Source organism: Penaeus monodon, chromosome 30 (assembly GCF_015228065.2).
Source record: "Penaeus monodon isolate SGIC_2016 chromosome 30, NSTDA_Pmon_1, whole genome shotgun sequence".
NCBI classification, from domain to species: domain Eukaryota; kingdom Metazoa; phylum Arthropoda; class Malacostraca; order Decapoda; family Penaeidae; genus Penaeus; species Penaeus monodon.
The window spans coordinates 33,159,827-33,160,572 of record NC_051415.1 but is presented as its reverse complement, the minus strand read 5'-3'; the positions used below and the strand labels follow the sequence as shown (position 1 = coordinate 33,160,572).

At 35.9% G+C, this 746-nt stretch overlaps 1 protein-coding gene across 1 annotated transcript in view; it reads left to right on the top strand.

The window, feature by feature from the left end:
- The window catches only part of LOC119592427 (ubiquitin carboxyl-terminal hydrolase 16-like), a 48,003-nt gene that overhangs the window by 7,711 nt on the left and 39,546 nt on the right, over nt 1-746 (top strand). The window contains exon 4 of the mRNA XM_037941250.1: nt 642-697. Coding sequence (XP_037797178.1) covers nt 642-697 — 56 coding nt within the window. The remainder of the gene's footprint in view (nt 1-641; nt 698-746) is intronic.

Here is a 746-nt window from a genome sequence, read left to right as displayed (position 1 = left end):
CACATATATATGTTTATATGTAGACCTGTATATGGAGAGGCAACACTTGGGAAAAGGCTAAGTCTTGTTGCATGCCTTTAGTTCTTGCCCTCCGTTGTATGCCACTCTCTCCCATGCTATATATTTTTTGTTGAGCTCAATTGAACACTGAGTTATATGCCACATGTGGAATCCTTCCTTAACACTTTTACTGCAGAATGATATTTTAGAAACTACCATAATGATGTCAATTATTCACCAAAAAGTAAAATGGGGGTTTTCTGCATCTGCAATGCATTTTAGGATCTGTAGGTAATGTTTTCTTGCTTACCTCTATTTTTTTTTTCTATTGCTCTATAATGTGATATTTTATGAAATAGTGCAGAAATTATAAGAAAGGTTGCTAATAAGAATTTTTAGAAACATCCGTAAATGCAAAAACCTATCCATTGGCAGCACATACTACGTTGGATGTCAGCTTCTTGCAGTATAAGAAGTTATTTCAAGGCCATGGGGTAAATCTGTTTTCAAAAGTTAATGATAATAATATTCAAGGATATCACCCATTTAGCTAGGTCTGAGCACACTACCGCAGCCCAGATAGATATATATGTTATAATAATTCTGGGAACTTTCTGAATGTTATTGTGCACTTGTAACAGAAAATTAGAAGCACAAATGTTTGAAGCTAGACTAGATGCACCTCTGTTGGTCAAGTGTGAGTGCGGTGGGATGTTAAAAAGGACGCAGGTAGTAGTGGAGTAGTG